The following is a 20,905-nucleotide window of genomic DNA, read 5'->3' as shown; positions in this document are numbered from 1 at the left end:
ATTGCAGTTAGAGGCCAAAGGGATGCTGCAAAGAACCTTTAGTAATGCATACAGTGTACCCTGTGAGATGCACTGATGGCAATGGCCCCTACGGAGGTAATTTGCTCCCCCCCCCCTCCCCCCAAATATCTTGCAGGCCCTCTTTCCCTTTGGAATGCCAGCTACGGCACTGGTCTGAACACTGGACAGTAGCTCAATGTGTTCTTTTTTTGGGAGAAGGACCCAATTAGCATAAAAACGCATCAACTATTGACAGATTTTGTTGAAATGATGGAATATGTGGGCATAACCCAATGCTTCCTATCATAATATACCTGTACACCAACTCATTTGTACAAGTTTGTACCTTCTTGCTATCACTTTTTCACATTGAATTGAAAAAAATAATAGAAATATACTCACTTTTTCTTTTCAGAATACTAAAGCGTGGGGAGAAAAGCATGATGACCTTGCTAGCATAACAAAAACTCAGGACTTAACTCTCCAACAGGTCACACCCATTGCAAAGTTCAGTGAACTTTTCAAGTTATTTCCTTCCTGTTATCAGTTGGAAAAATGTTACATATTCTCACAACATTCACTTGGAAATCTAGTTTTACCCTGTGAATACGGAAAATTTTTTAAAATTTGAGATAAATTTTCATGGAATTTATTTTAATAATTGTCAGACACAATTATCTGAACAGCCAACACCATTTAAATTTCAATGACTAAATTTTTCTCAATTATCCAAAGAAATGAAGGAAGTAGAAATTAAAGAGATTCAATAGTATAAATATTTAATACAAATTCTGTACAAATATATACAATATCAGGATATATATCACAATAATTCAGCACTCTAACAACTTCCTGCTTCACCTGCAGGGCCATCAGAGTACTCAAATAAAATCCCCAAAGGAAAATAGCTTCAAAACTGAATATTCATTAATATTGGGAAAACAACTCAACACAATACTTGCCATCATCAACATATTAAATGGAAACTTCAGTAGCTGTTTCTTTGGAACATTACACAACACTTTCAGAGTAAAATTACAATTCTGACTGTCTACAGATATAGAACCAGCATTTCACGTACATAGTAATCTTTAACTCATTTTCTAACCTTTGGACTGAAAACCAAATTAGAATGTGTTTACTCCCCATCAATATCAGATTATTAATAAGTAAATCGATATCAAACTCTGGCTACTCCACCATGATGCCAAACTTATCAATCTCATTGAAAAGTAAGAGAAAAAAAGGCAATCTCATTGAAAAGTAAAAGAAAAAAGGGAAGCTCTTTGTGGACTAGTACACTCAGCAAAGCTCTTTGAGGATTACATTGAACAAAGGTAACAAATTTCAATAAATATCAGTAGTTTCTAATGCTGTTGTCTTAAATCATAACAATCTTGGATCACCTATCTCTGTCAAGAATGGGTATCTTATTTAATAAACTGCCTCTCTCATGAGGAGCCATAAACCCTTTACCATTACAAACCGTCAAATCTCACCATGAGTCACATTCAACACAAGAGATTAAAAATCATTTGAAATCATTTAGATCTCGACTAGATTTGAAATGCTTTAACCCTTTCCTTGATAGTACATACTGAGCAGTGTTGTTTTGCCTCTTGAGTAAAATTAACATGAGCAATCCAAGAATTTCCTCAAAATGGCACTAAAATAGAAAAACTTTGCTTGTTGGCCATTCCGTAATTTTAGAACCTAAAATACTAATATAAGACTAGGCCTGTAATGAACTCAAGATGTGGTAACACAAAATGTTGGCAGTGACCACAAATCAACCCTCACAATAAAATGCAACATACTGTAAAGTAAAAACACAAACAAAAATTTCTCGGAACACTTGTGTGCCAATCACAGTACTACCTAATTTATTATGATACCTAATCCCTTCCCTGATAGTCATTCAGTGGCCATGTAACTGAGATCTCTGCAATTGAAAATTAAACAGGCTCTAGAGATTTGTGAATTTCTAGTTCCATATAAATAAAAATAATAAACACTTGCAAAGTTACGTCTATATTACTAAAACTTGGAGGCTGAGATACAATGTTCTCATTTAGCCAGTCTGAAGATGGTATACAACTCAAATACAGTATCAATGCACATAGAACAGATCTTTTGATCAACATACATGTTTCTTAAATGCAAGATGTGTCTACCTGGACAGAATTCAGAAATATCTTTATCTCACAATGTCAATTTGTTCCCCAACAATTTCAATAGAGACTAATGAGAATAATTTTTCTCTACCCTTATCCAATGAAATGTTTTTATCATTATATGACCTTCTTGTGGGTACAGGGCCTACAGTGTCCCTTGTGCAGCATATTGCAGACATGAACAAAGGTTTATTGCTATGACTCTACAACCTCAACATCCATCACTTTCTTCCACTCCATCTTTATCAGTTCCCTTTAGTCATTTTTCACATTTTTATAAAATCTTTAATTTTGCCATTTACCAATTTCACCTATCACTTGAAAACAACCTATTTTATTATAATCACAGTCACATACTGAAATTAGACAAGACAAAACTTAATCCACTTTAGTAATGGCTTTACAGTAAATTGATGGCACATGATTTGCTCTTCAAGATTCAAACTCAAGAACAGGTTTGTGCAATACTGTACTGCATACATAAAGGAACTCCTGCAGCAGATATATTCTGAAAATTACCTTGGCAATTCTTTCTTCCATTTGTGATCTTATCCTCTTCTGCGATGGCCATATGTAGATGGGACAGAAGTTATTAAATTCAAATTCAGTGACCTACTATTTGCTATGTCATTATCATCCCCCTTACAACAAAGTATTGTATGCACAATTTACACATTAACAAAATAATATTGTATGAACCAATATTCTGATCTTCACAATGGTCTACATATTTTCCATGTCAGCCTTTGAAATATTGATAACCTACATCTTTTTCGACAAAACATCTGTAATCATCCAACTTGATGAAAGTCCCAGATACTAGACAATTAATTCAAGTAGATAATTTAACCGTAAATTCTCAATCATTCCAATTTAAAGAATGCAACCTAGATTAAAGTCAAAAACTAAAGTAATGACTCACTTAACTTCTTATACACAATCATCTATAATCACAGGGCAGTACATTCACATTTTGGTAGAACTGAAACAAGTTTTCCACTTCTTATGGCAAGCTTGGAAAGGGTAAATTATCCAAGGGAACAATAAATAACATCGGTTCCAACTACATATGACCATCCAAATGGAGAAATTAATATTATAAAAAGTAACATATAACATTTCCACAAGAAAAAAGTTTAATGGAATGAAATCTTCAACATAGGGAACAATAAAGTTTGGTGAGATTTTCATCAACTTTAAATTATGAGGCACACATCAGGACATGGTCTACTGAAATAGATTTAATCAAATTTGAAAATATGGGAAACTGAAATGCATAAAAGGAACCTGTTTTTCTATAACAGCAACATCAACAGTAACTTAAGCACAACTACTCTACCTATTTATGGCACCAATAAACTAACCAATATGAAAAAATCTATAGTAGCACCAACACAGCAGTTTTAAGACTAACCATTTTAACATACATTTGTACAAATAAACTTTTATGTCATAGCAAACAATAAACAAATCTAGAATATATAGTAGCGTCATTAGCTGAGCAATTCCAGCACTTCTGGTAAAATGCACGTACCTTCCAAATACCTAACGAACAACCAAATGATCCAACCTTTCATCATTCATAATCACAAGGCTTCAGAAAATCATGTGCAAGTTTGTCAATACACTTACTTTTCTTCACTGTAGTAAACAACAAGAAAATTTCACCCCAAGTGTATATGTATGGAAGGGATAAATGTATAAAGAAAAAGACTTGGGAAAAGTAAGAAGAGAACAGAAAATGATATCTGATTGCAGAGCAATGAAAAGATATATAGAAGAATTTCTGGAGAAGGGATTGGGAAGAGAAGTATACCAAGACAGAAATCTCAATTTGAACCAGGATCAATGGCGCGAACCTTAACAAGAGAAAAACTCAATCAAGTAAAATGATATTATGCCTCTTAACTAAAGCACTAGATCCTTCTTGAAACTACAACAGGTCACAAAGGGAGGAAAACGAACAATCTCCTGACAAAGGTATGCAATGCTAATGCAACATAATTACAATTTCACTTATTTAACAATCACGTAAGTGGGGATTCAGCACTATTTGAGTGTCTAAAATTTTAAGCCACAAAAAACTATTGCCAAATGCAATACAGGCATCCTCTGGCTACTTTAGTTTAAACTCACAAGCCCTATCACATATGACTTGTAGGAAACATTGTACATTGTAGAGGGCACTAAAAATTCTTTCCTCAGTCTTTTTGGCCGTCAGCTGCATTGTTTTGTCCCGTTTATTTGTTTTTGTTGCCTTACGTCTCTTTCCACCTCATGTCTAGTGTCCTGAATTTTACCTTGGTTTATTTTCACCCTTCATCAAGATCAAATCCTTTTGCCTAAACAAATGTATCTATGTATGACTCAATGCTCTCACTTAACCCAATAATAATAATATAATAACAGTAATAATTATGCAATAGTACCTCAACTCTCCAGATCCTCCAGATGTGAAAGTAGCAAAATACATTGAATAGATTCTATTCCAGATATGCCATAACTAAAAGTATTGCACTAATGTTCAATTTTTAAATTTTTACTTAAAAAAACTATGCTTAATAATTGTACAGCACTTGCAAAAGTTACAAAACAGGCTTTAAAATGTACATAAATTGTTTCTAATTCCATTATAATACATAAATGCAAGACACTTGATCTATGGTAAAACAAAATGCAGTGGATTTGCTAAACAAAACAAAACAAAAAAAATTTGTCTTGACTAAATAACACTGCAAAGCATTCAGCAGAAATGTTACGTATATGACTTAATTATGTCCCCTCAAATAAAGCTGGAACATTCTAATTTCAACCTGAATCAGCATATCAAAAGTAACATCTTTGTCGTCAAGGATTAAAGACATTTTTTTGCACAATCACATTTATCCCATTGTAATCTTGATACTTCATAGTCACCCCTAAAATATCATGATCACATTCTGAAGACAGAAATATTTGATTGTCCACTGTCTGAGTATTCAGGATTTTCATTTTTTACCTAAAAGGCTGCAGGAACTCTGGGAAAAACAAATGTTTGGTTCAAAATATCTAGCAAAAAGTCATGCTAGCTAAAGAACTTGACTTTGATCAGGGAAACTCTTGACTATAAAATCTTGCTAAAATCAAAGTAAATAATTTCCAACATACTGTACCAGACTGATGCACACTGTCACTGGCCATGCTATGCTCCTAAATACATTACTTGCACTTGTACTAATTCCCCCTTGTCTTTAATAAGAATCTTAAATTCTTGACCATTTCTATGATTATAATTAAAATAGACTTTTGCCTTTAAAACAAACATGGCCTTTAAAGTTTAAGTATCATCATTAGCATCACAGCCTGGAGACAAGAAAATAAAAATTTTTAACTTCTATCTTAGAAATAAAATATTGAGCAACAGCAAATTACAAGGAATACAATTTCAATCTAAACAAATAGTAACACTTGCATAATAACAGCTATTCTACCAACGTCCATAAAACACTTCGATGGTTGTCCAACATCCTTTAGATTAAATACCCCTAAAGTTTAAAATTTTTCACACATTTAGCCTAACCTTCTGCCAATAACATTAACTTGTCAAGGTTCACATGTTTACATGTTTTCAAATTCTCCACTCAACTTTCAACAACATACTACAGCTATTTGCTTGATATAAAGCTGGATTTAACACAGCTGCCTCAACTCAACATTTCTATGAAGCTTTCATGCAATTCATGTCCACTCATGCCAAATATCTAAATCCAAGACTACAATTACCATTGTGCAATGTTGGTTATCTTCTAGGGTGTCAAATCTGTTCCCATGTTGCGTATTTTAAAATAAAATACAAAATTTAAAATCATATCTATATACATAAAAGTTTCTAAAACTAAAAAAAAAAAAAAAAAAATCATCTACCAGAAAACAAAGTTTATGTCCCTCAGTGCATTCTTCAATGCAAATTCTTTACTATAAAAATTATTTAGCTAAATGAAAACTACCGCTGAGGACCTGCATGGACAAATTCAGAACTGGCTTTCCCTACATAAGATTCTGGCACTCTGAATAATGCTTGGCCAACTCTAACTTTCTGTCCAGGTTCGACACATACCTTGGTATTTTTTGGAGCTTCAAAAATAAGCACAAGTGTAGATCCTAAATTGAACTCTCCTAAAGCTTGCCCTCGGTTTAATTGAACGAGTTTAGACGTGAAGTGTTCATCAAAGAATTTGTTGTTGTTCCATTTCTTTTCATTAGTTTTTAATAATTTATCAAAATACACTTTTATTGACCCTACATTGGTGGCCCCAACAGCAGTCATTGAATAGAAGCCATGGCACCAATCCCCAACATAAGTAACTCGTTCATTCAAGACAAATAAATCCCTAATCCATCCCGCAACTGATGGATTGACACTTAATAATTCTCCGGGAAAATGGCGGCGAAATTTTACATGCCAATCAGCAGATGAGTGGAAACGATGATAATCTCCTGGAGCCAGATAAATCACACACTGGTAGAGACTATTCTCACTGTTTGATAGGCAGCTACGATGGAAGCACTCGTCATCGTCTTTCTCTATAACCATGGGTCCTCCCTTGCTCCAGCAGTTGGGCCCCAAGAACTTTCGCAAAGAATATGAAACACCCTGCAACAATATAAAACAAAAATCTGAGCTGAAGGACAACAATTATAATCTCATTAATAAACAGGCTGTACTTACTAAAACACTACAGGCATACAGAATACATTTGTAATGGCTTGCATTTGTAAAAATGAAATTCATTATACAGTAATTTGGAGAAATTTAGGATGATGGTGCTGGAAGTCTCACTGAAAATTAGACAATTTTCATGGTCTATTGCTGATTTTAGTGTCATTTTTAACTGAATACTTAAGGTGTATTGGATTAAATAGAATTATGATATTTGGGGTATAAATCAAAGCACTGGGGCACTTTTAGTATTCAGTGCCTTAAATCAAATAGGAATATACATATATACAGTACAAGTAAAATTCATGTCAAAGTAAAAATAGTAATCATCTAATTAGTGAAAAACATATGTACTCCCATAGGTACAAACACTATAATACTGGTGATAATGTAAAATGTTTACATGCTGTGTATACATATTACTTAAAAAGAAGTTCACCTCAAACATAACAAGCTCAAGTAATAACAGTTCTTCCCAACTAGGTTATGCATTACTTTACACCAGAGTTGTCCAAACTGGGGTCCGTGAGGGTACATGAACATACAAGGAATACACACACACACACACACACATACACACAACAGAAACATCCCATCAGTGAACATCAGCCTCAGATCTCCCATTAAGTTGTGTAAGTAATTTTCAAGCATTTTGTTATGAAATCATTTTTATTTGTGTAATAAATTTGTATTTATTGACCAACACTCCTATAATGAAGTCTTTTCATAATTAATATACTATTTGCATGATTATCCTAAATAAAACCGAGTTTGCTCAGCCATGGTGTGGGGGGGGTACGTAACAGTAGGAGAAGGTAATAAAGGGTACAATAGGCAAAAATGTTTGGACAACACTGCTTTACACCATTAGTTAGATCAACACGACAGTCCAGTTTTTATAATGTGTAATGCACAATCACAGATAAAGAACACTTTTATTTCTTGTTATATTAAATGACTATATGATAAAAGATATCCAATTTGCATATCTATTGCACTAGGAAACTCAGGTCCTTACTTTGATTTGATCCAAAGTTCCACAGTCAACTGTGCCAAATGACAGCAATCTTCCATCAGCTGGACTCACGACTGCAGCAGAATTATCAACTGGACGCACACCTTCCTTGAGTGATCGTCGAAATAATTCTGAGAGACATCTGTATTTCCCTAGATCTTCTACTTCAGCTTCAGCCATATTGCAGCCAAATGCTCTTACATAGAGGCCAAGAACAGACTTTCTTGACCACTCTGGTAATTCCAAACCTGAAACATTGATCTTACTAAGAGAAAATGTAGCCATAATGTCTGCACAAGACAGCAAAGTTATGTAAAAATGATTAATTTGAATGCTTTTGGAAGTGCTATAAGACCTTTGTAACATACAACAATGTAACAAAAAACCAATTCTTTACCACGGCTGGAAAACCTATAAATTTAGTTCAATTTATAATCTTACAAGAATAAAAACTTACTACAGAAAGTTTTAACATTGCTACTGGTAATGCCACATGGTTATATACAGTACACAAAACATGAACTGCACATAGTATCAGAAATTTAGGAGAATTGATGGTAGACACCACACATTTTTAAAGTTGCTTACCATTATGCATTAACTTAGTTTACAATGTTTTTTGCAAAAGTAACTGCTGATGTGTTAACAATGTCTTTAAAAAAAATAGTAAATTTTTCTTACCATTAACCCATCCCCAGGCTCTGCTAAAGTACCTCAGAGGTAACAGCTTGTATGCCTGAACTTCCCACTCATCAGCCAAACAGTCACAAGGCTCTATCTGACCAAGTTTCGCTGCCTCCCGTTTACGGGTGTGCCTGTATTGCTGAAAGGCAATAAGGGCCAGGCCTACACCCACAGGAAGAGGAGTCCAGCGCAGGGAACGCAGATAATGCTTGAAGCTAGACTGGGCCATGATGTCGGAGTCAAAGAATACTGGAAAAGGAAAAATCATTGTAAACTTCCTTTCTACTACATTAAACTCTGTATGAATAGAAACAGTAAATTCACATCAAGTATCTTCTAATCAAATATCGTGGCAAAATCAAGACATTTACATTCATTTTGTTACACTTTTTCTCTTTTGGCTTTCTTGATAGCTGTTGGCACTTCTTTGCCCCTGAGGATAAGAAACTATATAGCCTATCCATTCTTCATAAAGTAAATTCCTTAATAGTGTACAAATATGGAGTCCAAGTGAAATATACATTTTATTATTTTTCTAAGTTATTCTGATGAAATAAATAATTTCCATACTAAATGCTTGCATAACCTAATACAATCCTTATACATATTTAATGAAGCTGGGGAGTCCCAGTGAGAAGCCATCCTTCAAGGTCAGGTAAGTATGGATGGCAAGACCTAACATCCACTCAAAAACTTCAGTTTCCACTATGGAACCACCATTACCATTAGATAAAGGGGTTTTAATGGGTTACAGAAACTAAATATTTCCAGCGGAAATGCTAAGGGCCGTATTTTGAAACTGCCACCTTCCTTCTTCGATGAAGACGTTGCTCATGAAATCTCTTCATTGAGCAGTAGTTTAAAAACATTGGCGAAGCGCTTTTACAAAGAGGAATTGTACGGGAGGGTTGGTACGCCGGTGAGAAGCAAACATCTCATTTGGGTTGGCAGACTGCTGTTCTACTTCTATCCCACTTTATGCCTATATATACTATACACATATATATAAACTTTATCACTTACACAGTTGTTTTGTGCATTAATACAATTACTACAGCAGAGTCCAGCTGGCTTTAAGGCTAAGCCCTCCTACTGATTATGTCACGACCATTCCTTAAAGCCAATTGGTTGGAAATGGTTTTGAAAAGTTTGTTAATCTGTGGTTCTTTTCAGCTTCATTTATTTTGCAATGGTTGTTTTGCACAAATAAAATATGTTGTGCTGATTATAATATAATCCAAGAGGAGGTGAAAGGCAGTTCAGTTACAGCTGTGAAGTTCATAAACACCCGACACAGCCAGGAACTTGGGAACGTGAGGTCTTCTAAGTACGAAGACAGTCTTTTACAAGAATGCACATAAGACCACTTGCGTTGAAGTACTGACAAAAAATAACTACTAAAATATTTGGCGTGTATTAAACATTCCAATACTTAGTACATTAGTTACAGTATACAGTTCTCTTTTAATTTTACAAAAAATATACGAAGAGGTTTGCGAAAAGGTGATGAAAACTCCCTCTTCGTTTCCAATAATTTTCACCCTTCGCAGCACAATACTAATACCATTTTAGCCAAGATGAGCTGCTTCATCGAAGATGTCAGTTTAAAAATAGTCTCTAGTTTCTCAAAATAAAAAACTATCAGAAAAACCATATTTCACCAATTTTGGAATGAACAGTAATGGTAAATAATCAGTGTGGAAAAGTAGCCTATCACTTACTCTTCCATAAAAGGCTCCCATAGACTATGGAACAGTATTTTCATGACAAAGGCAAGTGTATTATTGTACTTTAAAGTCATCATAAGCTTGAATGTTTCTGACATTCGTTTTCTTAGCAAACTAGTACTTTTCAATGCAGTGGGCCAAAATCTTATCACACAACTGGGGGGACCATTGAAATGCAAGTACATCAATCCCACTGATAGTTCTCATTCAGATTAAGGTTAAGAACCTGAAGCCATAGGTTAGGCTAGGTTAGGTGTGGTTGGGTATGACGCTACCTTGTTACTATTCATTGCAGTACTAGCCTAGGTTTGACTAGGTGGGAATGTAGGCTAGATGAGGGCCCCAGTATCCTAGGTTAAGTGAAGCGGGGAGGTTAGGTTAGGTTAAGTTGAATTGACCCTAGTAGTATTTTAGTCGTTTTACATTTTTCCACCCGAAAACTAATTTCCCTGAATTGTACTACTGTGGGATTTTAGTGAGGGGTCCACTGTCTTTAAAAGTACTTAAGAGACAATGCAAACAGAGGTTTCATATGGTCTGACCTAGGACACCTTTTTTTTGATAACACAAATGTTGGAAATGTTCTGAGCACAAACACTCGGGGTAGGAAAAAGATACTTTTTGATCCAAAATTCGGTACTTGTCTGTTTCAAAACTACAATAACCAAAATTCGTTAACTTATAATGGTTCTTGTAAGTAGTAGTTAATAAGCAGCTTAAGATGCCTGTTGCAAATTGAGTACGTACTTTCGTGTTCTATACAACTAGCTAAAAGGTACTGCATGTCTGGTTGTTTGCAATTTCCGGGGGGAATAGAACCTAGCTAGCCCTAATCTAGGTCGTATAGTACCTACTAAGATTACTCTTTATGCTATCCTCTCATTTTATATTCATCATTACGTCTCAGCGTTGCATATACTCCTAATGTAAATATGAAAGCTTGTCAACAGCAAAACACCCAACACTTCTTGCCAAATTATTACCTAAGAATTCTACAGAGGTGAATTGGACTCTTTGCAAAGTGAAGCACGTTACTTAGAATTCTAAAATGGTTCTACCCCATAGAATGAATAACAACAACAACAACATTTAGTAATGATTCTCGCATTCTATACAAAAATTTTGCTTTACAGGAAAACTAACGCACATGTTATTCTTTTCAATCAGTGAGAAAAAACACTACAATATATTAAAGATAAAAGATCTACGGCAAATCTGAACAGTATTTTATTTTACTAACTCTGAACAACTCTTAGTGTAGCCATTAGATTCCTCTAAGTAGAAACTCATGAAGAATGTAAGACACCCAGTACGAACAATTTGTTCAACCCAGAATATCGGGATATAAAATTTAGGCTAAAGGCCAGGCGCTGGGACTTATGAGGGCATTCAGCGCTGAAAATTTTTAAAGCAATTGTTAGCAAAGAGGAAAATAAGCAAGGCGAAAGAGAGTAAATGGGGAATGACGGGATACTTCAAGAGGCAAGAAACTAGATTCTTTAACGTTTAAATGCCGGTCTAGACGAAGGAGCAAGCTAAAAGGGATTTTTTTTTTTTTTTACTAGAGCTAAGCAGGTACGTAACACGGGGTTTTATATGACATTGATACAGAAAAAAGCTAGGATAGGATCTTTAGAATCTATTTGCAAAGAGACAAACTTTATTTTAGGAAAACTAACAAATTAAGAGGAACTTTATAATTGATTTTTTCTTTTGCTTTACAGAAACTCATCAAACGTCAGATGGGTTAGCATGAGGTAGAAATTAAATATTAAAGGGGGAAGAAGGGGGAAGGAATTTAATTATAGTATTGCTCTCAGGTAGAAATTAAATATTAAATTGGGGAGGAATTTCATTATATTATTGCTCTTATGTAGACATTAAAAATGCTAAACATACATTACAACTTTTTATTATATTATCATGCTTCTAAGCTCTAATGCAGGAGATAAAAACGGAAAAATTTAATGACAGTAGTTCTCGTAAATGGTGACAGCATGCCATCAATGAAGATATAACATGTAATAACTATAATCATACTGAGTGTAAAATATTAATCATACATTACCATTTTTTATTATTATGTTATCATGCATGTAAACTCTAATGCAGGAGATAAAAACAGGGCCAAATCCAGGTTTGAATGTGAATCTGGGCACTACTGGCTTTAGGAGAAGTTAAGACAGTAGGTTTTTTTTAATAACAAAACTCAGATATGTGGAATGTTTTTAAAAAAATGAATCAATTAATAATGATTTGCATTGCTGAACGAAGTTCATGACCGTAGAGGAGAAAATCACACCACGAGAAAAACACAACAAAGTGTGATGAATTCTGCGCTCGTCAAAAAGTCTATTAAGCTTTTAGGAAACGCCGGCAAAACAGGAAAAATCTACACTGATGACTCAGATCAAAACCACATTACGTACCAATGATTTTTAATACAAAGTATAAGAGAACAAATATGTTAACAAATAAAAGTAGAAAAGAAAGTTATAGATCGTATGTGGACATTAAAATTTAGAGGTAGTATGAAGGAAATGGTGAGACCTAGAGAAAAAGAAGAAAATTATGAAACGACTCAAGAGTACACGGACAGAATTAAAGTAATGAAGAATATAGCTCAACTGGAGCTTGACTTAGACCATAAGGATGAATATATTTAAAACGCAGAAACGGAAATATGTTAGATACAGTCCCAAACTGCGATCCGATAATCTTACATACCCAGCAAAACAGGAAAGTCTTATCAAGCCTGATAAAAAAAAAGGGCGAATACTGCTTAATCATCGACCCTGTCTGAACTCAATAACTCAAACAAAATCAGAAATGGAAAGGAAAAAGTTGCAGAAAAATGGGAGCATGCGTTAAGTTCTCATGAGCTACAAAAAAGTACTAAATTCACATTAAGGGAGGTGACCGAGACGTGTGGTACATAAATAAGAAATCGTAATATATATAATATATAATATATATATATATATATATATATATATATATATATATATATATATGTGTGTGTGTGTGTGTGTGTGTGTGTGTGTGTGTGTGTGTGTGTGTGTGTGTGTTCGGAATTGCACTAGGTAGGGAATAAAAATGAGTGAAATGGCGGACATCAGTAATAAAGTATGTCCATGAAACAAGCTTAAGAAATGAAAATAAAAAGTTGCCATAAATATAAAATTAAAAAGAAAATTAAAGATATGTAAGTATACGAGTTTTGTCGGTGATATTATTTTAAGAACTAATGCGTTACAATCAAGTATCATGAATATAAATAGTACTGGTGAAAATCTTTATATTATTTATGCGAAAATGTAGACGACATTTTAAAAACATACTTTTACTTTTTTTCCATTTACATGAAAGAAGGAAGTGAAATGCCAGAATTACATAAAGCAGGAAGACGAAAAACGCGTTGTTCTTGACAATACTATACGTGAAAATGAAGAAATATTAAAAGAACATGGTTAAAAAAAAAAAAATGCTTTCGCATAAAAAAATTGAGGAGCCGTTTCAGCACACGGCTCCAATCTCAAACCGGAATTTAAAGCAGATATATTCAATTTGCGAGATGCAACGAACCAGGATTAATCCTTTAAAAGAACCACCTCACAAGCTGGATTTGCTCTTCGGGTGGAATGAATTGTTCTCCAAACAATTCAGTTTTTCTTCGAAGCCACAAGAACTGGGCTGATTTTCTTAGTCTACGAGAATCGATTGATTTTCTGAATCCTTTAAATAAATCATACCTGCGGTGCAAAGCTTTCTGCTTTAGTCTGGTTTCTCTCGTGAATCGTCTAACCTGCCTCTTTCTAGGGCACAAGTCTATCATTAATTAATTCACCCAAGTAGGGCGGTGGTCAATGACATTTCTACCAAGGATAGAACAAGCTTGGTTAGGCACTCCCTTCTTGGTAATTTTGACTTGGGCAAAAATATATTAGCGTCTGCAATTATTGCAAGATGGAGCAAAATCATTGTCCACAATAATCTGTGCATGTCTGTAAGCTTGTGTGAGAGCAATTATGATTACAACGAACGTTTTGGCTCGGCTGGTTACGTGCGTGCACAGGTTTTCGCTATAGTAGATTCACATCAACCGTGCAGTTGATGTCTAGGCCAATCCCTTACGACGCCCCTGATCTGCTGTTGATAAGCCAATCACAGTGCTGATGCTGAAAACTCTCAGTCTCTCGAGAGTGTTCACATGGGTAAGATCTATGTTCCACCTCTCCTCAGGGATACTTTTGAAAGACGTATATCTAAAGAGAGGTGGAACAAGCATACTGCCTGTTAACTCTCTCTCTCTCGTTTCCAGCTCTGTGATTGGCTTATCAACAGCCAATCACGAGCGTCGTAAGGGACAGGCCTATAGACATCACATCACGGTTGATGTGAATCTACTATAGTACGAGCAGCTCGCAATGAGCAAGTCTGTTTAACAGGACTGACCTTTTGTTATTCGTACATCGATAGCACAACTCGATACGCTACATTTCGCCACGCCATTAACCTTAATTATATGCATATCCACATGGAATAAATAGGCCTACGTAGGATGTGTCCACAGACATTGAATCCCTAAATGAAATATATATATATATATATATATAATATATATATATATATATATATATATATATATATATATATATATATATATATTATATATATATATATATATATATATATATATATATATATATATATAGTATATATATATATATATATATATATATATATATATATATATATATATATATATATAACAAGGGTAAAGTTGATACTCAATAAAACGACGCCAATGATTTATCAACAGGTGCTTAAAAATACACGAAAACAATTTATGCAAAGCGACAAGAAGCATTCAAGTAGCACGAGTCTCCCAAAAACGTAAATTAGCGAGTATCAAAATTGCAACTCAAGGTTGGTGGTCGGTATAGGTTAAGTAGGCTAATTTTAGTCCAGCATTGGTTCTTGCAGAATGGTGATATGTAAGTGAAGTTAATTTTAATGCGCTGACGTGGACACGAGGTTTGGTATGAGGTGGGCTCCAGACTCAGAGCAGACTATACTCGGTTTTTTTTTCCTGTGGTGCTCGTGCATGGTAACACTGCGTCCTGGGCTATAAAAAGTTACGCTATGTGTAAGTTTTAGGTAAATGAAAGGATATCTTGGTGTACATTTGCAACTGAAAAGTTTTAATAATTTACTGTATGCAAATTTACACCCAGATATCATTTCCTTTACCTAAAACTTACACATAGCGTAACTATTTAAATCCCGGGACGCAGTGTTACCATGCGCGAGCACCACAGCCGGGTGGACAGATGGAAATAAAAAACGAGTATAGTTACTGGAACACCACTTATTCGAGTACTAAAATCCAAACACGTAAATTTTGTGCTTCAAAGTGTAGCTAAATTAAAATCTAACTGAAATACGTAAACATGCATACCTAACACGTAAATTTTGTGCTTCAAAGTGTAGCTAAATTAAAATCTAACTGAAATACGTAAACATGCACAGTTAAAAATCCTCACGATTGAGGTCATGGGCTTGAGACCGAAATGTCAATTCTAAATTTATAAAAGAACAAAGTATTTGATGCAATGATCTTGAACGAATTCTGGCACTTTTTTTTCATAATGGGTAATACGATAGCAAGTGAAATGTTCAGAAAGGGATGGTTATCTGTGTACTAAACATTAAAGAATAAGAGCTGCGTTTTATGAACCAAATATAGTTATGAGTCTAATGTTTCTGCAACAATAACGTTGCATGTAGGTGGATGCAAGTATGCGTATGAAAAAAATTAAAAAGATTAATGCTTACGTCATCTAACATGGCGTTTGCACACGTACCTTTACACGTACACATATATGCATGCATTATACTACTGCTACAACTGCCATATAAACTAAGTGTATAGACCAAATGTGGATGCCATGGCTGAAGAAAATCTAACGGGCATTGCTAAAAGGAGGGAGGGTGATTTACTAGATAATAAAGTACAAGTAGATGGTTCAAATCATTGACTGAATTTGCAATAGTTACTTACTAGAGGGAAATATCCAGTTTTCGGTTAAATATCTTGGTCCAAACTGGTGATATTCTACGGGGTGGCATGAAAGGAGAAGAGTAACATCCGTTAGGTCAGTTTTTCTAAACTTGGGCCGCGGCAAAAATGATTAGTACCAACAGGTATTTAAAAATGGCTGACAAGAGTGCATTCAAATCAGAGAGAGAGAGAGAGAGAGAGAGAGAGAGAGAGAGAGAGAGAAATTCTAGATGTTGTACTCTGTTATATGTCAACGTTGGTGTAGATCGAAGGTCTGCAAACTCCGTGGGAAAGGCACATCTCGGCTCTGAAGGGGCGAGGACAGTAACAATTGTGAATTAAATTCTAAATTTGCAAGGGCAGAAACATTACCAAAACTATAACTTAAGCCAGCCATTACTTATTTCATCACTCTCACGTTTCACATTGTTTTGACTTTATACGACAGATTTTCATCTTAATTCGATCGTGACATTTCAGAAAAAAAAAACTCGCATAACCATATGAAGTTATGAAAATTGAATATCGTCCAAGAACAAACACGCATATATATATATATGTATATATATATATATATATAATATATATAGTATATATATATATAGATATTATATATATATATCTATATATATTATATATATATATATATATATATATATATCATATATCTATAGATATATATAAGATATTATATATAATATATTTTATAAATATATTATATATAATATAATATAAATTGATTAATTATCTATATTATATATATATATATATTTATATATATATATATATATATATATAGATATATATTATATATATAGAGAGAGAGGAGAGGAGAGGAGAGAGAGGGAGAGGGGGGGGGGCTGTGGGGCCCCAATATAACATTAAAATTCTCGTACAATTGGTTAAAAATATTCTAGAATTATCACATAAACTAGGTGGCTGCCAGTCCTCATAATAGTCTCTCTCTCTCTTCTTTTGGTATAATCTTTAAAGAATACACACACACACACACCCAAACAGGTTTTTCCAGAACTGTCTCTCAGGCACCGTAAATGGATCGGCATTACGTCATTCAGTGGGTGGAGCATGAGTCACAACAATGTCTCGCGTCGGTTACATGACAGATGAGAGAGAGAGAGAGAGAGAGAGAGAGAGAGAGAGAGAGAGAGAAGAGAGAGAGAGAGAATTCGCTTGCATTTGAATGAGTCTTAGTAAATCTTATAAGAATTGCAAAACCATGTTAGTAGTCAAGTTGTTGTTATTATAATTAATTATTATTATTAAAAATGAACGAACTTTCATTTGGAAACAGCTAAAAATGACCATGGACTTGCAAATCATGTTTCGACCGAACAGAAGCATTGCATTTGAAGGAGGTAACAGGAAATCAAGATGTACAGACCATAAATAAATATTTGCATATTTGCACACACAAGTAACTATGCAAGGATTGCTTTGAAGCAGAGTAATGTGACAAAAATGACTCTGCTGCTCAGTGGAGCGAGTAGCACGCACGCACTAGTCTTGAAATTCTGAGAGTAATTCAGGTATTGTCATTTTCGCCTTGAGGTGGACGATAACGACACGCATCAGTAGATCACAAGTATTCAATTCTTTATCTGAGAAATATATAAACTAAAGTTTGACAGTTATTCCTTGATATTGAAGAATCAACGGTCTCTTGTTTAAATATCTTCAAGCTGCTGGTATCGGGTTGCAGGTTGAGGTTGTAGTACAAAAATTATCTTTGTGTTTGGCTGGTATGTCGTCTAATGTAGTTTACTATTACCAAGAGAAGCAGAAAAAAAACTACAGAACTACAGACGTAGACACGTGTACCAGGAAACGTCAGGAGGAACAAACTAGTTTGTTTATTTGTATGGTGTTTTTAGGTTGCATGGAACCAGTGGTTATTCCGCAACGGGACCAACGGCTTTACGGGACTTCCGAACCACCTCGAGAGTGAACTTCTATCGCCAGTAATACAAATCTCTCACACCTCAATGGAATGCCCGAGAATTGAACTCGAAGCCACCGAGGTGGTGCGCCAACACCATACCGACCACGCCACTAAGGCGCTGGAAGGAAAAACTATATCAATGAGATACGAGTAAACGAAAGGAAAGAACATTACGTAGCAAGACTAAAAAATAATTGAGATCATTGACATCACACTTCAGAAAAGAAGGAAATGGACGAATTTTAAAGATAAGCCAGCCACTGGTTTCCTTTCCTCGCCTAGTACAATGACACATTTCCCTCTTCACTATCACTCAAATTTGTGTAATTTCCGGCAATCTGTGTGTGTGTGTGTGTGTCTTAGATTTCCTCGTCTGATTTGTAATGAGGTTTGGGTAGACGTTTCTCGAGTGGCACCGTTCAAAAACCAATCAATCAATCTGAAGCAAGGTTTCAACATTAGTGTTTTTGTTTTACATTACATAAGTTCAAGTAAATTTTTTTTACCCCTCTATAAGTTCCATTCCCCGAAAGGATAATTTAGCCAAATATGGAAGAAGTCATGGTAATAGTGGTTGTAATTTGGCTCATTTGCACGATATATATATATATATATATATATATATATATATATATATATATATATATATAATTGCTTAAAATATCACAGTAGATGCACGTGACTTCATTAAATAAGCGAATACCACAGGAAAATGATAGGCAGAAATCCAAGCGCTTTCGTCTTTACTAAGACATTGTCTAGGAACGTTTCTTGAAAACGTCTAGTAAAGACGAAAGAGCTTGTATTTCTGATGATCATTTTACTGTGTTATTCGCTATATAATATATATATATATATATACACACATATATATATATATATATATATATATATATATATATATATACACATACATAAATATGTAAATAAATTCTTCTGCTAAAACAGGATACGTCCAAGTATAAAGGGCCCATTAAAACACGCTAGTTTAAAGCTAAGGACTACACTTCGGTGGTCTGACTACCTTTGATAAAACAACCGAATTATACATAGTCCATTAGCTTTAAACCAGTGTTTTAATGGCCCTTTTATACTTGAGACGTATCCTGTTTTGGAACAGAACTTATTAACTATATACATATAACTATACACACACACACACACACACACATATATATATATATATATATATATATATATATATATATATAATACATATATATATATATATATATATATATATATATATATATATATATATAATATCGTGCAAATGAACTCAAGGGCCAAATTATAACCACTATTATCATGACTTTTCTTCCATATTTGGCTGAACTATCTTTTCGGAGAATGGAGCTAAATGCGTACTCGTAATAGACTACACAAGTGTAAAAAAATTTACTTAACTGACGTAAAAACTTACTTAACTGATGTAATGTAAAACCAAAGCACTATTGTTGAAACATTGCTTCTGATGGACAAGTGTGTGTGTGTGTGTGTGTGTTTGTATGCGTGCGCGCAACAGAGAAAAATATATATTATACGGGACATGTAAACAGGAAACAACCAATCACAACTAAACGGAGGAAAATAACAAAAGAAACAGTATACTACAAGTCGTCTCACTGGCCCTTGTCTAATACCATAAGCGCCTTACGGGAAAAAACTGTTCGTATGTGGTCATGAGTTACTCTCCTTCACTTACATAATGCACAAAAGCACACGAAAGCACGGTTCCATGTCGACCACTCCTTAGTTGCTTGTTCAGTAAGAGAATGAGAGAGAGTGAGTTACAAGGATTAGGATGTTTCCTATTAGTCCATCCGAAGAGACATATCGTGTGCTCAATTATCTCTGGGAGCAGGTTTTACTGTTCATTCACAGTGTCCTATATAATGATTTTGTCTAGCTTTCTTTTAAACTCTTCCACACTGTTGCTGTTTACAACTTCTGGTGGAAGTTTATTCCATGTGTCACATATCTTGTATGTGAAGAAGTTCCCACAATGGGATGAGTTTTATCTCTTCAGTTCTAGTTTCCATCCATCATTTTCTTGTCTGGAGAGAGAGAGAGAGAGAGAGAGAGAGAGAGAGAGAGAGAGAGAGAGAGAGAGAGAGAGAGAGAGAATATCCCTTCTGGACAAAAGTATCAGGTGGTCAAATTGAGTGATAGATACGAAGGAAAATAATGATTATATTCCGCCGTTCCATAACAGCGGAATGACAACCAATACCTTCGGCAAACTTGAGACAGTATTACGAATATGAGAAGACAAACGAGAAGTTGCTATTTGAGAGTTCGTCAATATCCCTGAGGTTTGAAGAGGAAGATTTTCCAGTATTCGTTGACAGATTAGTGTTAATTTTACATTATAAGTCACTCAACTATTCCGTACACCAGTTGCTATCCAAGACCCGCCAACAACGCCATGCACCGTCAATCGAGAAAAATGACAGAAGATGAAGCCACCGGAAACACCACTTTAAATTTCATGGCTACAACATTCCTCGCTTAATCAATAATCCTCGGCTTCAAATTAGCACCACCTATTGGGAGAGAGGCTTGAGTCTCTCTCTCTCTCT

At 34.7% G+C, this 20,905-nt stretch overlaps 1 protein-coding gene across 4 annotated transcripts in view; it reads right to left on the bottom strand.

Annotated features, from left to right (window-relative positions):
- Positions 1 to 762: 762 nt before the first annotated feature.
- Positions 763 to 20,905, bottom strand: part of LOC135212636 (phosphatidylserine decarboxylase proenzyme, mitochondrial-like) — a 33,583-nt gene continuing 13,440 nt past the window's right edge. For 2 of the 4 annotated variants that reach the window (XM_064246231.1, XM_064246229.1), the window contains 3 exons: positions 8,570 to 8,821; positions 7,892 to 8,136; positions 763 to 6,807 (listed from right to left, as the gene is read on the bottom strand). In XM_064246231.1, the coding sequence (XP_064102301.1) occupies positions 6,157 to 6,807; positions 7,892 to 8,136; positions 8,570 to 8,801 (1,128 nt within the window). In that variant the 5' untranslated portion in view covers positions 8,802 to 8,821 and the 3' untranslated portion in view covers positions 763 to 6,156. Of the gene's footprint in view, positions 6,808 to 7,891; positions 8,137 to 8,569; positions 8,822 to 11,282; positions 11,342 to 16,363; positions 16,418 to 20,905 lie in introns of those variants that run through there. The other 2 variants (XM_064246228.1, XM_064246230.1) reach the window with 2 other exon arrangements.

The sequence above is a fragment of the Macrobrachium nipponense genome, chromosome 41 (assembly GCF_015104395.2).
Source record: "Macrobrachium nipponense isolate FS-2020 chromosome 41, ASM1510439v2, whole genome shotgun sequence".
Lineage (NCBI taxonomy): Eukaryota > Metazoa > Arthropoda > Malacostraca > Decapoda > Palaemonidae > Macrobrachium > Macrobrachium nipponense.
Note: the sequence above shows the minus strand (reverse complement) of the source record. Positions and strands in the feature narration are given on the sequence as shown.